At 34.4% G+C, this 21108-nt stretch overlaps 3 protein-coding genes and 1 long non-coding RNA gene across 5 annotated transcripts; 3 read left to right on the top strand and 1 right to left on the bottom strand.

Annotated features, from left to right (window-relative positions):
- Nucleotides 1-3122: 3122 nt before the first annotated feature.
- On the top strand, nucleotides 3123-6748 carry LOC108979796 (12-oxophytodienoate reductase 2-like). The gene is made up of 5 exons (XM_035694862.1): nucleotides 3123-3349; nucleotides 4340-4480; nucleotides 4612-4742; nucleotides 5231-5407; nucleotides 5904-6748. Exons 1-5 carry the CDS (start codon nucleotides 3279-3281, stop codon nucleotides 6494-6496), a joined length of 1113 nt encoding a protein of 370 aa, XP_035550755.1. The 5' UTR covers nucleotides 3123-3278; the 3' UTR covers nucleotides 6497-6748.
- Nucleotides 6749-8508: 1760 nt separating this feature from the next.
- LOC108983625 (12-oxophytodienoate reductase 2-like) lies at nucleotides 8509-11607 on the top strand. Its single transcript, XM_035694861.1, has 5 exons — nucleotides 8509-8634; nucleotides 9064-9204; nucleotides 9338-9468; nucleotides 10042-10197; nucleotides 10878-11607. The coding sequence occupies exons 1-5, from the start codon at nucleotides 8564-8566 to the stop codon at nucleotides 11468-11470; spliced, it is 1092 nt and encodes a 363-aa protein (XP_035550754.1). The 5' UTR covers nucleotides 8509-8563; the 3' UTR covers nucleotides 11471-11607.
- Nucleotides 11608-14707: 3100 nt separating this feature from the next.
- Nucleotides 14708-16749, top strand: LOC109021116 (40S ribosomal protein SA-like). Of its 2 annotated transcripts, none has more exons than XR_004802572.1 (5): nucleotides 14708-14870; nucleotides 15053-15223; nucleotides 15744-15939; nucleotides 16034-16237; nucleotides 16430-16749. XR_004802572.1 is itself a non-coding variant. In XM_035694860.1 (5 exons), exons 3-5 carry the CDS (start codon nucleotides 15898-15900, stop codon nucleotides 16528-16530), a joined length of 351 nt encoding a protein of 116 aa, XP_035550753.1. In that variant the 5' UTR covers nucleotides 14710-14870; nucleotides 15053-15223; nucleotides 15744-15897; the 3' UTR covers nucleotides 16531-16727. The 2 variants fall into 2 exon arrangements, 1 of the variants encoding a protein (XP_035550753.1); XM_035694860.1 differs by having other exon boundaries at nucleotides 14710-14870; nucleotides 15744-15942; nucleotides 16033-16237; nucleotides 16430-16727.
- Nucleotides 16750-16992: 243 nt separating this feature from the next.
- LOC109021115 lies at nucleotides 16993-20377 on the bottom strand. The gene is made up of 4 exons (XR_002001033.2): nucleotides 20073-20377; nucleotides 19800-19897; nucleotides 18055-18091; nucleotides 16993-17315 (listed from the first exon to the last, which is right to left on the bottom strand). It is a non-coding gene; the product is annotated as an uncharacterized LOC109021115 (long non-coding RNA).
- Between the last annotated feature and the right edge of the window lie 731 nt (nucleotides 20378-21108).

The raw sequence follows: 21108 nt of genomic DNA, 5'->3' as shown, positions 1-21108 counted from the left end.
CATTGACATTTGATTAGGCCATTGCCAATACTCTAAGGAGGAGGAAGGGAAAAAGGCATCTAGACTATTCTCAGAATTTGTTTTGAATCTTGTGGAGGCACTCCCCCTCGAAGAGAGCAGTTATCAATGCTATTTCAATACAATTTATCATTTTCATACATTCTTTCCATTCATTCTATCTTATTCATCACTGTTAATATAGAATAGTAGTATAGAAGAAGAGAGAGGTTTAGGGTTTGTGGAAGGAAATATGAGGGAGGTGATTGGTCTAATCTAGGGTTTCCAAAAAAAAAAGCAATAAAAAACAAAAACAAAAAACAAAGGGGAGAAAGGCGTGAATGCAGATGCAGATAGTATATTATTATTCTTTCAAACATCTATGGGCCTCTAGGTAACTCAGGTTGACCTTGAAGTTCTCGCTTTGACCCACCAGTACTACGACCTGTTTATTGGGTTGGGTCAGTAGGCCCATGCTTTATGGGCTCCATGGTGTCTTAAAAAGGTCCAATCGAGGACTTCTATTTTTTTTTTAAAAAAAACAGACTTCTATTCTTTTAAATTTATAAATGAGATGATTTGAGCTGAGATAATTTATGAATAGTAATAAAATTTATGAATTAAAATTTATAAATAATAATAAATAATAGTAAAATGAGTTGAGATAATTTTTCTCATCTAAACCGGCTCTTAGTCAAAAGGTTTTATGACTTGGCTATAGACTTGCATGAAAACAAGTTGGTCAAACATGTCCTTTTTATTTATGGAGTCAAACATGTCCATTAAACATTAACTTTTACATATTTTCCGCACAAACGTTTTTGGGTACTAATGCCCAACATGTCCCATTGTTGGTTGTTATTAATCTCATTCCCACTAGGCGGGGATTCCATTGTTTATAGTATTAGTTTTCAAAAAATAATACCCATACAATCAGTTTTGTATTTTTTTTTATCCAACTCTATTTTAAATGAAAGATATTTTTAAAAAGTAATTAATAAAAGTTACATTATTTTTCAGAAGAAAAATATTACAACTATAAAAAAATTACAAATAAATAAATTTACAAATTGATATCATCATAGTTTTTATTTTTATAAAAATATTGTGAGTTTACAACCTAATTTTATATATTTTGTGGGTCCGGTTTTTGTTGTTTTCCTTTTGGACGGTGCTATGTCCACCGCTCCCAACTCCAGCTGAGAGTTACCATTAGGCATAATTAGTTTTTTTTTTAAATCTTTTTTACAAGTATTTTTTTACACTTTTAAATATTTATTTAAAAAATAAAAAATCACAATATTATTAAAAAATATTTTGTTAATCACTAAATAGAAAGAAAAATAAAAATAAAAAATAAAAATAAAAATTTCCAGCAGTAATATTGAGCTGTAAGGACCAGTTGTGAAAATATCATTTTCCTTAATTTTTAGAGCGGTACTACAATCATCATTTGTTTCCGCTAATTATTTGGATATATATATTTTTTAAATTTATAAATAACTACTTAATCACGAAGTAAAAACAAAAAACAAAAAAAGAAAATGCCAGCGGTAGCAGCGCTATCTTTTCATTTTAGAGCACTCTCATTGGATTAGCTAAAAACTAAATCCAATGAGAATTTAGCTATTGAACCATAAAATATATCACATTGGAATAACTATATTCCAAATATTTGAAATATAGTTACAGTAATTTCTAAAGTTATTTCCAAATTTGAAAGATACTATTTATTCATCAAATCCATTTTATATCATTTGTTTCTCTCTCCCAATGTCTCCATCAATGTCTTTCTAATTTATATTTTTAATCCATAATTTAATTAGAATATGATTACTAATTAATATATAATATTATGAATTGTAAAATATGATATAATAAAATAATTTCATAATTAAAAAAATTAAAATATTTTTGAAATTGATATATTAATTTGAGTTAGTGATATATTAATTTAATAAGAATATGATTATTAATTAATATATAATAGGTAGAATAGTAAAATATGATAAAATAAAATAAATTAATAATTAAAAAAATTAAGTATTTTTAAAATTATTAGTTATTCATTACATATAATAAATAAATGTATAATCTAATGTGAAGATTTGATGTGAATAATTACTAACTATTTCAATATAGAGATTTATGTGAATGAAATAGTTAAAAATTAAATTTTTTTTATATCTATAAAAAATATCTTTTAACTTTAATTAATCTAATAAGAATGATCTTATAGTCGTTTGGTTTTTGTTGGTGAAAAAACTGTTTTCTGGACAGCCTAAATCTGAATTTATGACAATTCTACGTCCAAGTTCATAATTATGACTATCCACGGCTCTTCAAATAGAGTGGTGCCACCAGCTTTGACTGTACTAGTACAAAGTTATTTGAGAAAGGAAAATTGCTAGCGTCCCACTCAAGTTACTGCTGAATTTATGAAAATTAATAGTACAAAGTTATTTAAAATAATCTAATACTATAGGGGACCGCTACAGTATACTGCTGAGATTTTTATTTATTTTTTAACTTAATAAATAAAAATAATAATTTTAATTATATTAATATATTTTTTATATTTAAATATATTAAAAAAATGAAAAAAAAAAGTGACTAGTGGTATAAACCACTCACCCCACTCAAGTTATTTTTATATATATTTTTATATATTTAAATATTTTTAGAAAATAAAAAATATATATCGATACATTAAAAATTATTTTATTAATTATTAAGTAAAAAACATTTAAATACATAAACGATGACAAGGAAGAGGCAAATTCTGACGGTATGACAAAGATTTGTCTTAAAAATATAGGAGATGTTTCTATCAAATATACATAGAGTAATGCTACATACAGTCATGGAATGCGCAAATGCCGTGCAGTCGCTTTGAAAAAGAGTAGAGTCCACTATTAAAAAATTAATTTCTTTTCAGATGGGTCTCTTATTTATTTACTTTTTTCAAAATGATTGTACGGCGACTGCACGCTCACGACTGCCAGTATCATTTCTCATATACATAAGTTTCAACGATTGGTGGCGCGAGGCGCAGACCGTCCAATTAGTTTGCAGCCACATGCCTCTAATTAATCTTCAGGGGGCCGAGGCGTCATCATCATCACCGCCCGCAGAAAAGCTGAAGATAAATAATAAAAAAATTATGAAGTTTAAAGAGATGAATAGAATTTTTCTTCTATAAATACCCAGTTGGATCTCGCATTTTATTCATCCCGGCCACTTCTTGTTGAAATCAAGTTTTACGAGTATAATCATCGCAAATGGCTGCTAAAACTCCGACAGTTCCTCTTCTCACTCCTTACAAATTGGGGAAGTTCGATCTATCCCATAGGTATGTACCCAACGATATGAATTTTCAGTATATGCGATGGCTTAATTTGACTTCTCATGATGTTGTAATCATGCTTGGGGCGGGAATAGTTTTGTTCACTTTTTACTTTGCAAGAAACATGTGTTTGTTGAAACCCCAGTTGGTATTATGACTGTATCTGTCGTCGTAGTATATCTCTGGATACAATGTCAGCATTCCAGCAAACTCTTGTTCAGTTCTATTGGTTCTTTTATCTTCGTGTGTGCCTGTACGCGTTTATTATAGCCAGAAGATCAATAAACTCTTGTGCCATTTAAATGCTCCATTCCGCGAGAAGAGGTGTTTGTGATTTTTTTTTATGTTTTTTCTTCAGTTTTTGGAAATTTTTGTTAGAACGAGGAAAACCTCAGGGACACACGGTTTTTTTTTTTTTTTCGCAAAGGTAAAAAAAGAACTGCCTGTGATAGTATTGAAAGGAGAAAGAGACGAGGTAAAATATTGTATTCAGTTTGGCCTACTTGTACAGGGGTTGGGGTTTGGAGAAGAAAGGACCTGAACAAAATATACTTGTGTTGCCTTCAAAACTGCTCAGTTTTGGCTTTTAAAATATTTCCTGACAGTTATTTATTGTTTTACTCTTGGAAAAAAAATTACATTACTCAAAAGACTTTTCTTTCTGATTCTGTTAGCTAGTGTTGACTGTTTTTCTCTTCAATTCCTCAAACCTTATTAAATTTTTTAATCTAATTATCCACTGGTGAAATTTTCTAGCTGCCCATTCTTCTGCTGCAATCATTTCATAAATGGATTGTTAGTTTATTTTAATTTGTAGCTTACCTTTAGTACTATTAAGCATGCTGTTATAACAAATATAAAGAGGCGTAATCATATTAGTCTTGTAGATTGCAACAGGCAATAAATATGTGATCTAAAGCTAGCTTACCTCATTCTTGAGGTTAGAAGGATTTCTTTTTCAATTAAGTTAATGTGCCATTTACCTTCTAATTTCAGAGTGGTTTTGGCGCCATTGACCAGACAAAGATCTTATGGCAATGTTCCTCAGCCACATGCTATACTGTACTATTCTCAAAGAACCTCCAGAGGCGGTCTTCTGATAGCTGAAGCCACCGGAGTTTCAGACACTGCTCAGGGGTAATTTTAACCATAATAGTTTGGAAAGTTCGTTTTGTGATCCACACTTGAAGGACAGTTTGCATTTTGAGGATTCCCTTTATTTCCTTGTGAATTTTATGACTTACTTTGGTTTCTTTGGTGTTGTAAAGGTATCCAGACACACCTGGCATATGGACAAGAGAGCAAATTGAAGCATGGAAACCCATTGTAGATGCTGTTCATGCAAAAGGAGGAATCTTCTTTTGTCAAATTTGGCATGTTGGGAGGGTTTCAAATCAAGGTTTGTCTTTGAAAGTGGCCTTTACTTCTTCTCTTCTAATTTTGATGAATTGGGCTGTGCATTTTTATTGTGAATGGAGAGAGTTAAATGTTAAAAAGGTACAAGTGACAAAAACTTCATATTGAAAAAGTTTGCAACGAGTGAAGGAGTGGTTCTGGTTTACAAGCATACAACATTTTGGTTCCATACCATTAATCGAGGAGGAGTCATTGTATATGAACTGATTTTGTTGGGAATTAGATCCAGTGGAAGTTCTGATTGACTTCTAAAATATCTTTAGTGCGGTAGTGTGCAGTGCCCATGGTTCCATAATCTGCCACATTTGGAAAGAAAATTACCTTTCAAGAGAACCACTAATGGGCTTTGCATATGGATTCCTATATAATGCGAAGGTTATACTAAGTGGTGGTTAGTGGTTTTCTTTCAAACTCATGTGATTGAAGTTTTTTCTTAGACATTAATTTTTTCTTTGATATTGCTTTCTTCAGGTTTTCAACCAAATGGACAAGCTCCAATTTCTTCAACTGACAAACCTTTGACCCCACAAATTCGAGCTAATGGTATTGATGTTGCACAGTTCACTCCTCCAAGGCGGCTTAGGACAGATGAAATCCTTGGAATTGTCAATGATTTTAGGCTTGCGGCAAGGAATGCTATTGCAGCTGGTAAGTTCTTTCATAAAATTGATATTGAGTTTAACAACATTATTGAGAAAGAATAACAGATGTTGTGCTGAATTAGTTCTAAAATTAATAATAACAGGGGTAAGATACAACGTCTGGTTTAAGGCTAATTTGAAATGATATTATTTAAGTTTATATTAATGCACCAGAAAGAGGGCATTCAAAATCAATCTTGAGAGCAACACGAAGCATATTGGAATTATTTGTTTATGCAATGTGGGAAGAATAAGAAGTACAGAGTCTATTCTTAGGCAACATTGCCCCTTGGATCAACTCAGTTTCTTTGGTAGATACTCACAAGAAGCATTCTTACATTATTAACTCTTTTTTTAAAAAGAAAAAAAGAAAAAAAAGAAATTACAATTGCTTGCTGCCTTCCCGGCATGAAATGAGATTATCACACCACTTTCATGGTTCCTTGGATCAACAATAACTTTGTGCTTCCTTTGTGAACTGATATTGTTTGTCTTGAGCATAGGTTTTGATGGAGTTGAGATCCATGGAGCTCATGGTTACCTGATTGATCAGTTTATGAAAGATCGCGTGAATGACCGAACGGACCAATATGGTGGATGCCTTGAAAATCGTTGCCGATTTGCACTTGAAATAGTTGATGCTGTTGCTAATGAGATAGGAGCAGAAAGGGTTGGAATAAGGCTATCTCCTTTTGCAGACTACATGGAATCTGGAGACTCAAATCCAAAAGCGTTGGGCCTTTACATGGCTGAATCTTTAAACAAGTATGGGATTCTCTATTGTCACATGGTTGAGCCAAGAATGAAGACAGTTGCGGAAAAATCTAACACTCCCGACAGTCTTCTGCCTATGAGAGAGGCTTTTAAGGGTAGTTTTCTTGTTGCTGGGGGTTACGATAGGGAAGATGGAAACAAGGCAATCGTAGAAAACCGTGCAGATCTTGTTGTTTACGGTCGTCTATTTTTAGCCAATCCAGATTTGCCTAGAAGATTTGAGCTCAATGTTCCTCTCAACAAGTACAACAGAGATACATTCTACATCTCCGATCCTGTTGTTGGTTACACTGACTATCCATTTCTTGAAGATGCCTCATAGATATCTCCAAGGACCAAAGCTGTGGACAGAAATTTAAATTATCTAAAATAATTCCTCCTCAGAGTGATATGTTTTTTTTTCCCCTGAAGTTGTTATGTTTTATGCTGTAGAAGTGCAATGAAAAATATGCTTATAAATCTTGAGGAAATCCATGGTGTAAGGGTTAAACACCTGTTGTTGTGTATCTGCAATTCTGCATGCATGCGTAACGATGAATGTGAATTGTATTTTGGCTATTTAATGATTATTTTTTAAATATTTTAACATGAAATTTTAATTTTTAAAAGTATATCTCGATAATCTATACTCTACAATATTGAATATAATAAAATTAAAAAAAATTGAAAGCGGTTATCTTTTTTGATAATTTGACCAAAAGTTTATCTCATCATTAGAGAAGGATCATCCTGATAATTTTATCTTGGAATGTCTATTGACAGCGGTTAGAAACACAATTATATTATTGGTCAGAATGATTGACTCTCTGTGCACTTTAAATAGATTTTTGGCTATCATGAAAACGATAGAGGTATTTGCGTTTCATTATAACTCATTTGGATTTAGAATTAATCTCAACTCATCTCATATCATTGTTATAATTTTTTTAAATTTTTATATAAAATATAATAAAAAATTCAACTTTTTTTCTTTTATGTTATAGTTTATATATATCACGATATTATCTCTTTTATATAATTCCTATATAATTGTTGTCATAGTTCAATCTCATTATTTTATTACAATATATGAAAAGTTTATATGTAAAATTATCAAATATTTAACGAAAAATATAAATTTAAAATTTATTTGTTTCTTTTTATTCTTAACACGTTTTTTTATCACCTCATTAAATATATTTTTAAGAAAAAATCAATTCAGACAATCTGAGAATGATATTAACCATAATGATCTGTCTAAATAACATGGTTGGTTGGTCAATTGACTCAATTCAGACATGGCACCTATCAAATGAGTCGTGATTGGCTTTTTGTTTTTTTTATACATCTGAATGGATTCAGGGAAGGATAATAAATATTGTTTAAAGTACATAGTATAAATATTTAATTTAAAAATGAAACCATAAAAGATAATATCTTAGAATTATATTAATTAATTTTAAAACTTAAATTTAAATATGTGAAATATATAAGTAAATAAATAAAAAATAGAGTGAAGACTCGAATTTAAGATGTGATATCATGTAAAATTATATCTTATATAAAAAAAATATAAATTAATAGACAAAAATACATTTATATTTAACATTAATCAAGTGATCCTTACGAGTATGAGGAACATCGGACCAATGATCAAGAATTTAACAAATGAAAAATTTTATTTATCATCCTCACATCACATATTATATATAATTTTTTATTTTTTTAATATTTTTCTCTTATTAAATATATAGTGTATAGATAATGAATATAAAAAATTAATTAATTTAAAAAGAATAAAATTAAAAAATAATAAATAATAAAAATAATTATGATGTGTGATGGTTAGCGTAAAGAAATGATAAGCAGCAAAACTAATGTTTTTAGGAAAAATATATGCATCTGCCCCACACCGGCACACACTCAACCTATTGAGTGTAAAAAAAAAAAAAAAGTGATGTGAAGTGTGTGCCGGTGTGAGGCAGATGCATAGAATTTCCCATGTTTTTATTGACCTTTTTGTTTCAACGGGTCAATGGTCAACGTATTCTGGCGGGAACTTGCGGACGGATGTGCAGCAGTCCATCCAAACGCCCTTTTTGCAGCCGCATGCTTCCTAACTTTCATGGTGGAGGCGTCATCACGGACATCACCACCGTGATGGTGAATATGTTCATATTTCTCGAATCTTCTGGTCAATCAAATGCCCTTTTTGCAATCAAATGCTTCCAATATTCATGCCCGAGGCGTCATCACATACGTCACCTCCGGAGGAAAAGATGAAGGTGAATATGTTCATACTTTTGCAAGTACACATATATTGTCGTTTGTATAAATACCCAGTTGGGTCTCGCATTTAATTCATCCCACTTATCTCTGCAATCAAATAATACCAGTACTATCATTACAAATGGCTGCTAAAGCTCCCACCATTCCTCTTCTCACTCCTTACAAATTGGGGAAGTTCAATCTATCCCATAGGTATGCACCTTGCAAAGTCTTTTTTTCCTTTTTTTTTTTTTGGGGGGGGGGGGGGTGAAGCTTATTGATTATATAAGTTGTGAATATTGCATTCACAAAAGTTGAAGCATTTGCAATGTGTGAATGATGGAGAAATCATGGTGGTCGAAGGACCTAGAGGATCTCTTCACTTCCTCTCTCTCCTACTTCAATCCAGATTTTTCTTGAAATTTCTCTGTTTTGCGTGGAAATCTGGCTGTACTTGAATCATGATTAATGAACTCAACGAAAAAGTTCATGCTATTATAACAAATATAAAGAGGCATAATCATTTTATTCTTCTAGCTCGCAACGGGCAACGAATATGTGACCTTGATAATGTACCTCATTCTCCAGTTTAGAAAGATTTCTTTCTCAATTGAGTATGTGTCATTTACTTTCTTTTTTCAGAGTAGTTTTGGCGCCAATGGGCAGAAACAGATGTTATGGCTATGTTCCTCAGCCACATGCTATCTTGTACTATTCTCAAAGAACCTCCAAAGGTGGCCTTCTAATTGCTGAAGCCACCGCAGTTTCCGACACTTCTCGGGGGTAATTTTAACTATAATAGTTTGTAAAGTTCATTCTATGGTCCACACTTGATGGACATTTTGCATTTTGAGGATTCCCTTTCTTTCCTTGTAAATTTTGTATGACTTACTTTTGTTTCTTTGGTGTTGTAAAGGTTTCCGGAATCACCAGGCATATGGACAACAGAGCAAATTGATGCATGGAAACCCATCGTAGATGCTGTTCATGCAAAGGGGGGAATCTTTTTTTGTCAACTTTGGCATGTTGGAAGGGTTTCAAATCAAGGTTTGTCTTTAAAAGTGACCTTTACTTCTTCTCTTCCAACATTGAACAATTGGCCTGCGCTTTTTGCCTGTGAATGGAGAGAATTAAATGTTGACAAGGTATAAGTGACAAAAGCTTTATACTTATTAAGAAGGAAGCATTGTAGAAAAGCATGGTTCTCAGTGTGTTGTTCTTTTGTAAAGGTGATATGTAGATAATTTTTTTCTTGTTTTTGATAGGCAGATACCACATGCTCTATTTCAACTTAGTCAAATACTAATTCTTTTGACCCTTCATCAATTCAAAAACCACACTTTTTGGACAAAGAAGGCATAACAGCTCTATCATCTCTCTCTCGCACTTAAATTATTTCTTCAATGTTTTAGCTTTTTTCTTTGTGGAGCTTTGTTAAGGAACATCCTGTTTTGAGTACATATAACAGATCATAACTTTTGTTTTTTAGTTCTTAACTTTTTAACGGGCGGTTTCTGATTTATTTTCACACTCACGTGAAGGAAACACTGTATTAAACATTAATTCTAAGCTCAGCTTGTTAATTTGGATTTTTTTTTCTTTCACATTGTTTTTCTACAGCTCCAATTTCTTCAACTGACAAACCTTTGACCCCACAAATTCCATCTAATGGAACTGATGTTCCACAGTTCGCTCCTCCAAGGCGGCTGCGGACAGATGAAATCCCTGGAATTGTCAATGAATTTAGGCTTGCAGCAAGGAATGCTATTGCAGCTGGTAAGTTCTTTTCATAAAATTGCACTTAGGGTTCAAAAACATTCCTGAGAAAGGAAAAGGGATGTCGTGCTGAGTTAGCTACCTTCTATTGTTGCAGGGAAAGTTTGGTGAAATGATGTTATTTAAGTTTACACATGTTAAGGGAAATGATTTATATGGTCCTAAGATGTGCAATGCCAACCCCATCAGTTCTGTTGAAAAATGTGGACAAATATGGGATCCACCTGAAAAAATTCATTTTTTAATAGTATACTCTACTTTTTTTGTTTTCACATGGAATACTCGGAGCTTGCATGCCCTAAGACTGTATCTAACATTATTATTATATTAATGCACCCAACGAGTATGGAATTCAAAATAGACATGTATCAATCTTGAGAGCAGCAGGAAACATATTGCTTTTATTTGTTTATGTAATCTGGGAAAAATGAGATGTGATTTTTTGGCATATGTTGCCCCACAGATCAAGTCAGTTTCTCTAATTTTGAGACTTTCTTTGGTATGTACTCACGACAAGCATTCAGCTTACAGGATTAATTCCATGAATAAAAAAGGTTCACAAATGCTTGTCGGATTGAAATGAGATTATTACAGCATTTTCATGGTTCCTTGTGTCTAGTGTCAAAATAGCCTTTAATTTTGTTGCTTCCTTTCTGAGATGTTTTTTCTCTTATGCATAGGTTTTGATGGAGTTGAGATCCATGGAGCTCATGGTTTCCTAATCGACCAGTTTATGAAAGATCAAGTGAATGATCGAACGGACCAATATGGTGGATCCCTTGAAAATCGTTGCCGATTTGCTCTGGAAATAGTTGAAGCCGTCGCTAATGAGATAGGAGCTGAACGGGTTGGAATAAGGCTATCTCCTTTTGCAGACTATTTGGAATCTGGAGACTCGAATCCAAAAGAACTGGGACTTTACATGGCTGAATCTTTAAACAAGTATGGGATTCTCTATTGTCACATGGTTGAGCCAAGAATGAAGACAGTTGCGGAAAAATCTAACACTCCCGACAGTCTTCTGCCTATGAGAGAGGCTTTTAAGGGTAGTTTTCTTGTTGTTGGGGGTTACGATAGGGAAGATGGAAACAAGGCAATCGTAGAAAACCGTGCAGATCTTGTTGTTTACGGTCGTCTGTTTTTAGCCAATCCAGATTTGCCTAGAAGATTTGAGCTCGATGTTCCTCTCAATAAGTACAACAGAGAAACATTCTACACCTCCGATCCTGTTGTTGGTTACACTGACTATCCATTTCTTGAAGATTCTGCTTAGATCTCCACAAGAAATCTTAATAGTCTAAAGTGATCCCTCTTCTAAATCCTATGTTTTTTTTCCTTGAAGTTGTTTCATTGTGTTGTACAAGTGCAATGAAGATATGCTTATAGATTTATAATATAATAATTTTGTCATCTTGGCATAATTCCTTTGGTTATTTTGTAAATACCAGGATGATTACATGTAATTGCAGTATTCTTTGGCCATAAGTGAAGATTATTAATAAAAATTGAGGTCTCGTCCTCTTTAGTTAAAAAGGGGTTAAACACAAGTTGGTGTGAATCTGCATGCATGCATGTCTGACTATCAATGTTAATTGTAATTTGGCTATTACAAGCAACGATTCTTCAGTACGGGAGCATGTTAGCTTGGTTATCCAGATTGCATATACAATTGCAAACGCCTAACAAGACGTGCATTGTTGCATTGAAAGTGCATGCAACAACCGAGAATGAAATCCAAGTTGTGTCACTTGCTTCAAAATATTCTAAGGGACGCTACTCATGAGTCATAATAAAAAAAAAATTGAAGGTTAGCTTGAAAGGTAGCCGCACCATCGCATGCAATGGCATTACTCTCAAATATAGTTCCATCGGGTGTCTCCAGCACAGGAACCTACACAAGAATAAAATTTTCAGGAAAAACAGACATAAGAAACATATGGAATGTAGGAGTCTGTAAATATCAAAAGACTCAACTTTCCAATGGGGTTCATCTTGATGAACTCAAGAGTTTAGTTTGAAAACCCCCATTTCAAAATTCTTCACAAACTGAATATCGACTCCAGTATACTCAGCCACAACAAGTGCCTTGTAAGCATTTGTGCTCCCTTCATGCACTCCTCCAGGGCGTCTAAGGACAGATGAAATCCCTGGAATTGTCAATGACTTTAGGGTTGCGACAAGGAATGGTATTGAGAAAGAATAACAGATGTTGTGCTGAATTAGTTCTAAAATTAATAATAAGAGGGGTAAGATACAACGTTTGGTTTAGGCTTATCTAAAATGATGTTATTTAAGTTTATATTAATGCACCAGAAGAAGAGGGCATTCAAAATCAATCCTGGGAGCAACAAGAAGCATATTGGTATTATTTGTTTATGCAATGTGGGAAAAGTAAGAAGTACAGAGTCTATTTGTTTATACAACTCAGTTGTAGATACTCACAAGAAGCATTCTTACAGCATTAACTCTTTTTTGTAAAAAAAAAAAAAATTACAGGGTTTTGGCAAGCTAGGGTTGAAGTTATAAATACAGACAAATAAACTGCTAATCATTTAGGTTGTGTTTGATTGTTGAACCAAATTCAATTCATCTCAAATCAATTACGGATGAAACCCATTAATTTTTCAACTTCTCTTAAAAAAGTTAAACTCATTTCAACCTACTTCATACATTTTAACTGAAAAAGTTAAACATATCTCAATCTAAAAAAGTTAAATCCATCTCAATGAGACCTACAAAATATTATTATTCACGACTCAACTCAATTGATCTCAACATACAAATGTAGCTAGCCTATCAATATCCATCTCGATCCTTCTGCAATGATGGAGTACTTTCAAATGCTGAATTTGATCGAGTTTGAGGCTGACTGCATGAGTTCTACCATTATCAATGTTACAAAATGGGATTAATTAATTTCAATTGTTTAGTAAAATAAATTAACAAATTTTGTATGGGTATCTAATTTGACGGTTGATATATATAATGGACTCATGCTTGCATTTGCGAGATTTTGAATCACAGTTATGCATATTTGTATTTATCGGACAAAGTAAGAAAGAATCAAATAGCTTATGTCCTATTCTTATAGGATATTCTCATAATAGGCTCCACGATGGAAAATCAGAAAGTCAATCCAAAAAGCGTGTGCCCATAGGCATGCACAGAGTCACCAAATCCCAATACACCCATAATTTACATACAAAACCCAGCACTTATAATCAAACTTAAACATAAAAATCTCTATACAAACTGACGTTCACATTCAAAATTCAGAAAAATTATAGAGAGAGAGTAGTTATCTTCCCATAATTTGTTCTGAATCTTGTGGAGGCACTCCCGCTCAAAGAGAGTAGTTATTAATACTATTTCAATAAAGTTTATGATTTTCATCCATTCTCCCTATTCATTACATCGATTCCTCACTGTTTTCTTTCTATAGTGTAGTACTACAGAAGGAGAGAGAGGTTTAGGGTTTGTGGAAGGAAATACGAGGGTGGTGATTGGTCTAATCTAGGGTTTCCAAAAAAAGGTAATAAAAAACAAAAATAAAAAACAAAAGGGAAGAGAGGTGCAAAGGATGCAGATGCGGATGTAGATTGTATATTATTAATCTTTCAAACATCTATGGGCCTCTAGGTGATTCTGGTTGACCTCAAAGTTCTCACTCTGACCCACTAGTACTACGGCCTGTTTATTGGGCTGGGTTAGTAGGCCCGTACTTTATGGGCCTGATGGTGTCTTGAAAAGGCCCAATCGAATACTTCTATTTTTTTTTTTTTTTTTAAAGAAGACTTCTGTTTCTTTTTTATTCTCGATGGTGTTGGTAAATCTTTTCCGTATGGCTCTTAAGTTTATCTTGGTGAACTCTTTCCGTGTGTTGCTAAATGTAGAAAAAATGAGAGGAAGCCAGATGTTAGGATATGAAATACAGATTCTTGAAATCATTGTGTCATTTGTGATGCATTATTTTTGAGTCCTAATCGTTTTGTCCTCCGGTTTCAAGCGCTAATTTTTTGTGTGAACCTTCATATAGGTGTTGTCCTCCTCTCTCTTTAAGAAAAATGTTATTTTTGTAGCAAAAAAAAATATAGATGAAATGGAAAGCAAAGATCTTTATTCCTTATTTTTTAATTTTGGGTTGTATGTCGGTTTCTTATTAAGAAATCACAGAACTTTGTAGCTACAGTCCTGTTCATGAAGGTTTTCCGAGAAAAAAAAAATGATTCTTACTTATCAAAAAAATGAAGGTTTTTTGGAAAAATGAAACGACAATGACATGCTGTAATGCTTATTCAATTATATCATGGAATCTAAATCACCAAAAACAGAGTGGGATTAACCTAGTGAATAAGCTGATCATTTTCCTGGAAGCTCTTGCTTCATTGGTATCTAGACTCTGCTATGACAACCTCAAGGGTGATGATCCTGGAGTTTTAGGGTAGCACTTTTGGGTGAAGTGGGATTAAATTTTTTCCTGATGTTCTTAATTGATAGCCAAATGCTGATTAGTTTTTCATTTAGTTCTTTCTTTCATCTTTTTTGCTGAGGTTATATCTGAATTGGTTACTGAAATAAGTGCTAACATGCAGATTGTGCAAGCCTTCCATCATTTCATACATGTGTTGGCACTAATGAGGAAAGGCTAACCCCAAAGTGGTATAAGGAACATGGTAGTCACATTCTCTCACTATTATATTTTTAATTAAATAGGCTAATAAGAAATTTACTCAGTAGAATACCTTTCTGTTGATACATGTTCTTGATATGTGTTGTGTGTTGATTGGAGCCATGTAAATATTGGTGCATGTTTCTCTCAATGTGGGTATTTATTTTGGGATCTCGGTCTCTGTAGGGATTGAATTGGTTCTTGGAACTCAAGTCAAGTCAGCTGATGTAAGGCGCAAGACTTTATTGACAACAGCTGGGGAGACTGTTACAAGATGTCATTTGAAGTTCTTTGTTTTCAAGCCAAGTCAAGTCAAGTCAGCTGTCATTTTAAGTTCTCTGTTTTCATTCTTCACCAGTGAGTTCCTCTTTTTTTTTTTCCAGTATGTAGAGTTCAGACTTAGCCCTTTTGGGCTTGAGGTAGAATTTTTTGATTTCATAACAAGCGTGTAATTCTTTCACTACTTTGTAGATCAGAATATTTTGAACTCTGGTGCTATTTGAGACTTTTTTTTTTTTTTTTGGCCTGTTTTCCAAATTGTCAATTGTCTAGCTATTGCTATCATTTTGAATAAAATTGTTGACAATGTAAATTAGAATCTCTACCTAGATCCTGTTTTTGAAAATAAGCTTTGTTTAGCGGTTTCTAAGTCGTTCTTGATGTTTTTGGTTGCATAAGGTAATCTTTGCTATCCTATGGACCTTCAGTTTGTGAGGGGTTTTATTGTGAAAGCTATTCGCATAAGAGTTTTGAAGACTTTGAATGCTATCATATATTAGAAGATTATGTATATTGCCGTGATCTGTGTGCATCTGTGTTTGCTTGTCTTGTCTTTTGTTTGTCCTTATTTTTACTCACTACTAAAAGCTGCTTGCAGCCCATTAAGAAAGCTGCTCTTGGAAATATCCCAACCATTGCCTTCTGTGACACTGATTCACCAATGCGACACGTTGATATTGGTATCCCTGCCAACAACAAGGGGAAGCATAGCATAGGGTCTCTTTTGGCTCTTGGCAAGAAAGGTTCTGCAGATGCGCGGTACTATTCGTCCTGGACATAAGTGGGATGTGATGGTGAGAAAGAAACTTGAGGGCTTTGTTTGGTGGAATCTTTTCACAGCTCTAAACTGCCAATTGAAAATGGGTTATCCTTTGTATGTGCATGTAGATTTGTTTTTCTATCGTGAATCTGAGGAGGCTAAGCAACAGAAGGAGGAAGAAGCAGTTGCCATTCCCAATTACGGACTCATTGATTATTCTGCTCCTTCCCTTGCCTCTGACCAGTGGCCTGTTCAAGTTGCTGATACTAAGTGGAGCCCTCATGTTCAGCATCCTATCTCAGCAGTTCCTACTACTTGGGCCACAGAACCAGGTAGAACCTTACTACCTTCTTTTGTTTTGTTTTTTGTTTCTTTTTGAATAATTTTGGTTTGTTGGAAAACCAGGTGGAACTACTTGTAGAATTAAAATCTTTATGTGGAAAAACTACTTATTTGGCTGGCATCTGTTATATTTGCTGGCCTGTTTTATTAATTAGTTTTAACCCTATTTTGTTCAACTGCAGTTGCTTTAGCAGCAGGGGATTGGGATGCTGCTCCCGTGCCACCAGTGACCACCACTGTTATTGAAGGTGCTGCTGCTCTAGCTTCTGGATGGGGTGAATGAAGTTAGAAAGCAAAAAAAAAAAATTTTGAGTTAGCTTTCCAAGTTTGATCAATTTCTTTTGTGATATGAACATTGTTTATGGGCACAGCTTAGTGTAATTTCAAGGATTTTTGACTATGTAGTTGGTGCCTTTAAGGGATTTGCTTTATTTTGATCTGTTCAAGAATCTAATATTCTCAAGCAATGCAAAGACATGCTTTATCAGTCTCCTGAATGCAACTAATCGAATTGCATGCTTATTGTTCATCACTGCATTTGGCCCCTGAATTTTCAGAGTAAATAACTTATAGATGACTATAGATTTTCTGAGCAGCCAATGACGGCTAATAATGCCTGTGAAGGGTAAAGATGTATTATTGTCAAAGTATTTGCATTTTGTGTTAAAAGATATTCCTCTGAATGCTAACGATGGTCCTCAAACATAATCTTACAGATTGAGATTATGAATGGAATCTCATAATCTTATGTAAGCAAGTTTTAATTATAGACATCAGAGAATGCCAAATAATTCTGAATTCAACAAATACCCGTTAAGTTGTCAGCTTTCAATTGAACCTTACATGTAAAGAACTTTCACTTGCCAAAGATTGGAAGAAAAAAAAAGAAACAATTTACTCGCGCTCAGTATAGATTAATTAAAGGATGCGCGAATAAACACTGTGGGGCTCTAATCTTTTTCAGTCTTCTAAGGAAGAGTGACTCTTCAGTCAACTTCTAAGGAACAATGCCTCCCCATGAAAGAGCCACTTCACAAAGCTCTCAGAATATCCACCACGCAATACTCCCTGAGACAGGAGAGAGAAACAAGTAAGAATTCGTTTCCAATTGTAGTAATCAAGAAGAACGAAAGCAACATGTTGATAATTGTGTAGGTAGCAACTTATGGCTGCTGCTGACTGCTTAAGGTGATTCGTCATTCCTATTGCATATAAGGAACAAAAGTAATAATCATATGAAATATAAATGAACAAAATAAAAGAAAAGAAATAAACAGCTGATGACAACTTTTCTCATGCCATGAGTTCAGAAGGGTTGAAAATTTAAATAAAGGAACTCAATTGGTGAAGGGAGATAAATTAATTCTCACCACCCTACTGATAGGCACTGCAGCAGTACTAAATACACTACCTCATCCTGGTTAAACCGTCATATGGTTCTAATCATATGAACATGCAACAAAGATTAGGAGATGTTTGGATTCGAAAATGATTTGAGATGATTTGAGATGAGTTGAGATAGATTGTGAATAGTAATGAGATGAGTTATGAATAGTAGTGAGATTTGTGAGTTAAAATTGCTGAATAGTAATGAATAGTAGTGAGATGAGTTGAGATGAGCTGAGATAGATTGAGATGACTTGCGAATCCAAACAAGCCCTGCTCATATATCTTTGGATATTTAGTAAAAGAAATAAGCACAATCCTATGTTATAATCCAGGTTTGTTTAAACATAACTAACTTGTTTTTAATCTAAAGCAAGACACCATTACACACCAAACAACAATAAGATACTAACGTACTGACCTTCATTCGATGAATTATAGTCTCACATGAAAAGCACCTGCGGTCATAAAAACAGGGGTCAATCAGAAGGTTCCGCTATTGTTTCCAGGGGAATGACTTTCATGGGTCAAAAAAAAAGTATTTTTACATTCAGGGGATGAGCTCTTAGATGCCATTGCCACTCAAAATTTGTAAATGTCTGGATAGTAGAATCTAGTGTAGGAAAGCAAGACAAATGATTCAGATTAACCACCAACATTTTTAGTCTTCTACAATCTTTGCATGGGATTCACTATCAAATTGTTCTTTTTTACAAGTACACTATTGTGTTTTTGTGACACTAACAATTATCACCTGAGTTTTCTGTCAAGGTTTTGACTGATTGTAGCAGTCAAAATTCCTTGTGGACTGAAAAGATTGCTTTGCATATGTTACCTTTCAGTGTGCGGTTAACTACTACATGGAATTCTCAATCATATTATATCAATTAGTATGTCTCTACCTATCAATCCAAACTTGACCATGTTTACGTGCACTAGGTTGGTTCGATCCTTGCTATAACATAACGCACTGTAGACACCAAAAACAAATAGGGGAAAGTGGAGCAATACATATTAAATTTTTAGTTCCCATATGATATATATATGGTACAAATATCTGCAATATCCCAACATAGTAAACTGCATCAGATGTCAGGGAGTTGCACCATTTAACTGCTATTACAAATGAACTTATAAAAAAAAACAAAAAACTACTATTACAAATTATCCATTTGCACATGCACAGCATGTGTACCAACCACCAAATGAAGTATATAACGTATTATAGAGCTGCCAGTTACTGCAGAGAAATAGAAGGTAGAAACTGAGAAAGTCCAATAATCGTTCAGAACAATCAACAACCTTCAGGAAAGAGTCTGCAGCTTGAAATAAAAATGAAACTTTTTTTTTTTTTTTTTGATAAGAAAGGAAGAAAAATGAAACTATCATTAAAAGGCTCCAAAATATACCACCTGTTTGACAACATTCTTTTGATAACATGATTAATTCTTGCTTTTGTATAGGAAAATGAGACTGATGTAAATGAAAAGGTACAATAGCAGGGGTGGGATACCCCAAGTAACATCACAAACCAAAAGTTGATCATTTAATACTTTTTATGGACGCAAGCTTACAGAAGGCAGAGAGAGAGAGATAATTTGTCCGTTTTCTTAGCATTTTTGTACAGCTTTAGTGTAAAGTTATCTCTAGCAAAATCTCCCAAATGGTGACATGAAGACAAAAACATTTATGTTATTTCCTAAAATATAGCATTACATGTTTAGCAAAGAGTAATGTTATTTTCAGAGTTTGCTCACTCATAACGGTTTCTCCTCTGATTTTATGTTTTCTGAGGAAAAAATGTACCATTAACAATGAATGACCTGAATGAGAGTTGTCCCAAATGCCTTTCAAGATTTTTGAGATGAAACCTTTTAGTTGGTTTAAGTCTTGAATTACATCGCTGCATGTCAAATGTTGTGATGTTGAATTTTACTTAATCCCATATAGATATATATAGTTTTAGACACATGAGTCACACACCATAAGATCTAAACTATTTGACGTATTCTGAAAGAACAGTTAGAAATTAGACTAAAAAAATTAAACATTATGATATATGAGAATTACACATCAATTGCCATATGTGCTTGTATTTTATTAATGAAGTAACAGTTTATCATGAATTACATATGAATGTAAGAAACTTCAAATATCAAGCCTAACCTAAGAATTTCAGTATGTGATGAAGGAGCTTGAACTTATAAGCTGGATGGTGGGATCTAAATTCTTCCTATTTATTCTGTTTGAAGCATTTGCAGTTCCTGAAAAGAAAATGACCAACAAAAGAACCAGTGTTATCATCCATTAACATGCTAGATAAATAATTTAACATATAGAAAAAAGAGAAGTATGCCATGAGAGGCAACATCAGCAACATCTACAACCCCGCACCATTAGTTTCTAGTAAATACAGAGAAAAAAAATGTAGGCCCAAACCCTAGAATCACAGATTATTTTCCCTCCCGCAGATTTGAGGGCTTCGCGTCGGTGGACTGAGGGCGGGCTCGCGTCGGACTGAGGGCGGCTTCCGTCGGTGGACTGAGGGCACCTTTCACGTCAAATGGACTTAGGGCTTCAGGTTGGTGGACTTAGGGACCGAAGGCTTGGGGACTGATCTCCTTGGGAGGGCTGAGGTCAATGGTTGCTTGGCTTCGAGGGAGAAGTTCGATTCGAAGACGAAGTTTGGGAGGGGGAACGAAGAAGACTGGTTCGGGAGGGGGAACGTGGAATTCGAATTTGGGGGTCGAATTCATCATCTGTCGAATGCGAAACCAAAAACCGGGAAAATCGGTCCACTGGTTAGTGAACCCGGTCCACACGTCAGGTGTGTTATGGCTGATGCAAACAGTAGGCTGATGCAAAGAATAATTCTTGGGGTTGGGATTTTGCCTCAAATCTCCCCCCAACCCAGGCCTTAAGCCCAACTATTTAAATTGCGTTCAACTAGCTGGATACCTTTTCTCTGCCCCAGTGGCCCATCACACAGATTTAATGGCCGGAATCCAGGTGACCCTCGGCTCATAACTCAACTTCCTAATCTGAGAATCACTGAATGGGCTTGGAACTTAGGCTTATTTTCAATCCCCACTCACCTTATGATGGTTGCACATCCGAACATCCACCATTTCCAGAACACGACAATCATCATCATGGTCATAGAGCTGTTTGAAAGAAAGAATAGTCAATGTGAGGGGAGTAATCCCCATGGCCGGCCCGGGTCCAAGGATAAGGCCTGGGTTGGGTTGAGTCGGCCTAAGGAGAGAAGCAACAAGGTAGAGTACTGATAATAGAATGAAAGGCAAGACAGTCTGACATCATTATTGATCGACAATAAGAGACATCCCTTAATCCTGAATCTTGGCGTCCAGACGGGTCAGAGAGGTGGACGTGCCTGATTGAGACCACGCCGCATTAATGGAATGGAGGCGGGCATGCCAAGAAGGGGAGCCACACCGCATTTAATGCATCACGG

The sequence above is a fragment of the Juglans regia genome, chromosome 10 (genome assembly GCF_001411555.2).
Source record: "Juglans regia cultivar Chandler chromosome 10, Walnut 2.0, whole genome shotgun sequence".
Taxonomy (NCBI): domain Eukaryota; kingdom Viridiplantae; phylum Streptophyta; class Magnoliopsida; order Fagales; family Juglandaceae; genus Juglans; species Juglans regia.
The sequence above is the reverse complement of the archived record's forward strand: the minus strand, read 5'-3'. Positions and strand labels throughout refer to the sequence as shown.